This window comes from Apium graveolens, chromosome 7, assembly GCF_009905375.1.
Source record: "Apium graveolens cultivar Ventura chromosome 7, ASM990537v1, whole genome shotgun sequence".
NCBI classification, from domain to species: Eukaryota; Viridiplantae; Streptophyta; class Magnoliopsida; order Apiales; family Apiaceae; genus Apium; species Apium graveolens.
This window is the reverse complement of record NC_133653.1, coordinates 129,894,043-129,900,042: the sequence shown is the minus strand read 5'-3', so window position 1 is coordinate 129,900,042 and position 6,000 is coordinate 129,894,043. Positions and strand designations below refer to the sequence as shown.

General features: G+C 33.0%; 1 protein-coding gene across 1 annotated transcript in view; it reads right to left on the bottom strand.

Moving 5' to 3' along the window:
• Positions 1-3,026: 3,026 nt before the first annotated feature.
• The window catches only part of LOC141674035 (protein neprosin-like), a 95,248-nt gene continuing 92,274 nt past the window's right edge, over positions 3,027-6,000 (bottom strand). The window contains exons 2-5 of the mRNA XM_074480760.1: positions 3,655-3,819; positions 3,502-3,555; positions 3,249-3,401; positions 3,027-3,176 (exon numbers count right to left, since the gene is read on the bottom strand). Coding sequence (XP_074336861.1) covers positions 3,027-3,176; positions 3,249-3,401; positions 3,502-3,555; positions 3,655-3,819 — 522 coding nt within the window. The remainder of the gene's footprint in view (positions 3,177-3,248; positions 3,402-3,501; positions 3,556-3,654; positions 3,820-6,000) is intronic.

The following is a 6,000-nucleotide window of genomic DNA, read 5'->3' as shown; positions in this document are numbered from 1 at the left end:
GGGGGAATACGGAGCAAAGAGAAGAACGGGGGAGAAGTAAACAGATACAGGGAGAGAGAAGAGATAAAGAGAGAGATGAGGGAGGAGGGACTGCAGAGAGATTGATGTTTAGCCCCCATAAATGAATAACCTGGTGTTGCCACTTATCTATTTTAATGGACACGTGTCCCCCCCCCCCCCACGACTATGTCTAATTTAGCGAAATAACGATCAAACGTATAAGCAATACTGTATCGGAAAATTATCGAAACACTTCTAAAAATCTCAAAATAATTAAATATATATTTAATAAAATTTTCACAATTTGATATGAAATTCTTAAATGCGCATCTGACCCGCGCTTTAAAATTAACGGACCGAGGTGAACTTAAAATAATTTCCGAAAATTATAGAAACAATCTCAAAATATTATAAATATCCCGAAGTAAATAAAAATGTAATTTTCATAATTTTAAAACAATTTCTGAAATGCAATTTATACCCGCTTTTATCAATTAAACGAATCGACGTGCGGGTGAAACTAACTCCGAAAATTCCCAAAATAATTTTAAAATTCTCAGAATAATACGAACTTAATAAAATATAAGTTTCATGATTTTTGAAGGTTTCCATAATTAAATAGGGATTTTACAATAAAAGGCACTCAGAAAAACATACAGGGCTCAATAATTAATGAAATATTGATTTCTAAATTTTACAAAATCCCAAAAATAATTATTGTAATTATGAAACTATAAAAATAATTTTAGAGATCATCCAAATATTTAGGGAAATAAATCTACAATTAAATCTACTTTTTTAAAGTGGAACAGAACAATACCGCTCACTATTTATTACACAAATAATCCCTCTACAACCACAGTCACACATAAAAATAGTAACACATAATACACTGCTGACACTACCAATACGCATATTTTATTTATTAATTATTTAACAATTACGCATTTAAATAAATAATAAATATACGAGTCGTTATACATCTATGTAATAAATGACAACTGATTACACACATATCATTTTCCAACTAAACTAGTCAAAGTAAATGCTGGCCTCAAGCTGTACAGACCGTAGAATTGTAAAATCCAAGTTTTCGGCTGGTTTATAAGGGACTGGACCACCAAATTTTGTTTATAAGCCAATTCTTCGGATCCCCAAAGGAAAAACACTGGACAGGTGATCACAGTTCTGTAAAAAAATCCAAACCAAAAGATATCAAGAGGTGACTCAAACTTTGAAACTTTCTATTGATTTTTCATAATTATTGATGTTCTTGGCTTTTAAGTGTGTAAGCTTCTTGTAATTCTTAAAAAAACATCACAATCAATCCCTATTCGTATGAAATATATCATAAGCAAGATATAAGTTTATACTTTTGAGAAGATCATGTGATGGGCACAGGGTTTCCATTCACCCCAAATGGATCTAGTTTGTCCCTAAATTTGTTTTAAAGAATCATCATTAGGGTAACTTATATTACCAAAAACATCTATCTGAGAGTTGATAATTTAATCTCTAGATTTAAGCTCAATTATACATGCTTCTTCAGAAAGTATGATAACAAGTAACACATAGTCATGTACCTTAAAGATCCGTCCAAAAGAAATGGAGTCTGTGGAACAACAGATTAATGAGAACGAAGGTCTCTTAATGAAATATTCACAATATTTACTCCATCGACCAAAATACGACCTCCGGAGAATTGGTTAAGGTGAAATAACACATTTAAAATGCTAGACTTTCCAACACCTGTTCTGCCAACAATTCCATTCTGATCAATAACAAACAAATGAGATGTTATCTTTGAGAGAACTGATAATGGGAAGCCCAAAGAAGGATTTGTTTAATTGATGTGCTTAGGAATTCATAATAAAGAGTATTTTTAATGGGAACAGAGACAAGAAAAAAAGAATAACATAGATAAATTCATGAACAGACCTGTGTCCCCCCGACAAAAGTACAAGTAATATCAGTTAATGCAGCAGGTAAAGAAGGCATATACATAAGAGTTACATTCAGAAATTCAATTTTCCCATGTAATGGCCAATCTGTATCCAGAATCTGGCACCCATGTAGTTGTTCTTGAGCTATATCCACCCACCTGTCCTATTTAAAAACAAGGCAATAAATTTAAGCAAATAACTCGTATAAATTAATAAGAAAGTTTTATTTATTATAGTAAATGGATACGAGTTGGAAAGTGCATAGTTGCACAGTAGTATAACTTATAGCATCAAGAAATGCATCAACTAAAGTGATACTATTGATAATAACAACCGTAGTGTGACGCAAGGCCTCAGTCCTCAACTGCTAGCTTGGAAGCTGTCCGAGACTCATTGGCCATGGAAACATCTTGTTGTACTCTTTAACATTGAGCACTTCTTTTCCATCGTTCGTTTGAATCCAAATAGGTTCAACACCTTGACACATCTTCACTAATTCATTGACAGATGATAATTCCAGATTCAGTGCTAGAGCTTTCTCTTGATCCATGATCAAAAGCCCACCGGCATGAGAGGGACATAAAATATGGAGGTGCAGTTTGCAAGTGAATCCCGATCAAATGGCCTTGGATAGAAACTCATGTCTAGTTCCAATGAAGGGGATATAAGAGGAGCTGTCTGTCCAATTATAAAATGCATTGAACGCCCACCATATCTTGAAACTATAACACAAACCTTCTCAAACTAAAATCATCAAGTGCCTCAAATTAGAATAATGAAATTATTTTATCATGTTATAATTAATTAAACATATGTGTAATGTATTATATTCAATGTTGGCCTAAATGACATCAGTGATTAGTTTTTTTAAGGTTCACACATAAAATAAACACCAATTTATAGCAATCATAACTCGTTTCTACTATTTAAATTGATCACATGCAACTGCTCATAAGAAGATAACTAATAAGAAGATGTCCATGAAATCCAACAACAGCCATCACAGCAACAAAATAGATAATAACTAATGCCAATAGCTAAGACAAAATAATTTTATTACCAGATGAGATCTTAAAATAATTCTCAAAATAATTCTATGCATGAGTTGACTATTTCTCCCCCAAATTGTACCATGTTTGCGTGACTCCTTAACTGAGTAAAGAGAAACGAGGGACAATGCCCTATGATTAATCCTGTTCCAAATTGAAACCACCAGTTTCCATGTTTGGGGTCCTGAGAAAACAGAGTTGCGTTTAGAACACTTCCTATTTCCGAGTTATCTGATGTTATACTTGTTTTATTTACAAATAACTTCCAGATCATTATGCCAATATCAAACTGTCTCTTATCGTCAGATGACACTGGAGAGATTGCTGCTCCTATAGCAATTTTGTTGTTAGTTTGGACAAATCCTGAACATAGTAAGTTATAGCATCCTGTGGATTGGTATGCGTCATTCTGTACAAAATAGCTTGAAACTTACAGTTAGTTCTTAAATCATAAGCATAAATCTATATTGATAATAGATGTGAGGCAATCACTTCTAGGTTGTACTTACTGTCCAATAAGTAAAGAACCTAGGACAACTATCTCCATATAACTCTGGACTAACATGAAAAATAGTTTATTAATGAACCACTGGAAGTTGAGATGTTATCTATCTCATTTAATTATCGGTATCTTGCAATAAGAAATAAAATTTTCTAGCTACCTTCCAACCAGCTTCAATTGTATTAAGATCATTGCTGAAGGAGCCATATATGACCCATACTTGTGATAAACTGAACTCATTTTGATCCGAAACTTGGGGTGACCAAATGTTAATGTTAGCTTTTGTTCCATAATACTGATCTCCATTGACAAAAGCAACTGCATGCTATATTCTAAAGTATTGTTGTTTAGGGACCATGCTTCCACGATTAAAACATTGTGTAGGTTTATTATTCATACATAGAACTCTTTTTATTTTAAGAAACTTTTATAGAGTGTATCTTCACAAGTTGACTCAATATACCTAAAAACACAATGAAAGCCACAAATTTTCTATAGTATCGGAATAAGTACGCTGATACAATATAACATTCTCAGTAAACCTGGAGAAGAAAACATCCTGTCAAACAATATTAGTGTTATTCTATAACAATAAAACAAGAATTATAAAGGGGGTTGAATGTAATTGTGGCTTCTTTTGAGATTTTAAAAATATTCTCAACTCAATATATATAACAGTGTTTGATTTACTGTAATGCGGAATGAAAGAATAATAGAAATCAAAATACTAAGTAATAAAACATAAGCTTTAAAACTTTATGGTGGATTTGAAAATATCCAATATATATATATATATATATATATATCAGATTGAGAACTCTGTAATACTTTGAATAGCACACAGCTGCTTTACAAGTGAACAAATAAACTACAGAGATATTCTTAACAAGTACAGTTTTATCTATCTCTCTAAAAATTGTGTTTACTTTGTTAATTGTTCTACTTGCTACACTTGTTTATATATTACCAAGTTACATGACAGTAAGACAAGATAATAAAACAAAATAAATCTAGTCTAATATCATGCTGCAACATTATTCTATCCAGCATCTTTGAATATCTTCACATTTGCATGGAAATGATAATGCTTCTTTATTCTCAAAATCCTGCTTAACAGGCTACCACATTCCTTTTCCAAACACCCGACGCATGTGACTGTGTTGTCACTATCAACAACTATTTTGAATATGATCATTCGTCGGGATTATGTTGAACATCCGTCGTGAATATGTTGATCATCCGTCGGGAGCCTTGTAGATCATCCGTCAGGAGTCTATCTGTCACATGACTCTATTTCACTTATACAGAATTACAAGACATCTTATATTTACAATTAGCCAACATATTCTGCATATCAATCTAGTAGTCAACATGACTTAGAGAATCCTATTGAATCTACTAGACTAAAACATGTTGTTTACAAAAATGTTCTACAGTAATTATTTGTTACATAAGCTACACTCTCGATGGATGTTAAATTTTCATCTGTCAGGACTATAAAGTCCATCCGTCGGGACTATATTAGAACATCCGTCGAGAGCTACAAAATTCACTAAGTTAAATCTACTAAGGTGTTTTGTTTAACTTATCATCAAGTTCACAACATATTCCTAACAATCTCCCCCAATTTATGTCTACTGGAATTGTAGCCATAAATAAAAAAACTTGATGATAACAAAATACCCTAAATGTACAGATTAAAATATAGTAGATAAAACTGATAAGTGCTACAAGTTTATTGAAAATTGAACAAAGTAAAAGTGTACACAGAGTTCTCACGATCATTATCAAGGTGCTCCTCTAGTCTGAGCAGATGATTTCTATTTCCTTGATTGTCTGGATTTCTTCCCAAACTTCATGTTGTTTTCCTCTATTTGATTTTGGAGCTGCCTGTGGAATTCTAGTTCTTCAGCATCTGACATATCCAGCTTTTCTTGCATTTCTAATAGAGTCTCATTGCTAGAGATATTCAATTGGTCATCCAGTCTGAAGAATCTTCTAACACCCTTATCATCCATGAATTCCATAAGCCAATAAGGCCTCAAATGCAGTCTATTTCATGTAAAGGGAATTGATAGAGTTTTTGGGAGTGCATCTTTGGCTTTATCACTCCTTAGATCTTCTATCTTCTATCATCATTGGGACCAATTTCCTTGCAGTTACATTAAAACCAAAGTTTTTCTTGAAGGATGAGAAGACCTTTATCAGTAAAGATTGGCTTTCTTGAAAAATCCTGTGAAGAGGCCATGTGATCTCTTTCCCTCCCTTGTACTTAAACACTAGCCTTTCAGGAAGATGTCTGTGAGCATCAATTTCTCTTACCTCTTCCAATTCATCCAAGTAGAGATTTATATCAGAAAATTCCTTGATGTCACAGATGTAGAGTAGATCTCCTTTGTTGACAATTGGTTGAGTTTTAGCTAAGGTTTTGGTTCTGAGAGTCACAGGCTTGAACTTCTTGATTGCTCTATACTTTGTTCTCTTCGGCTTGTTGAAGATAGGTAAA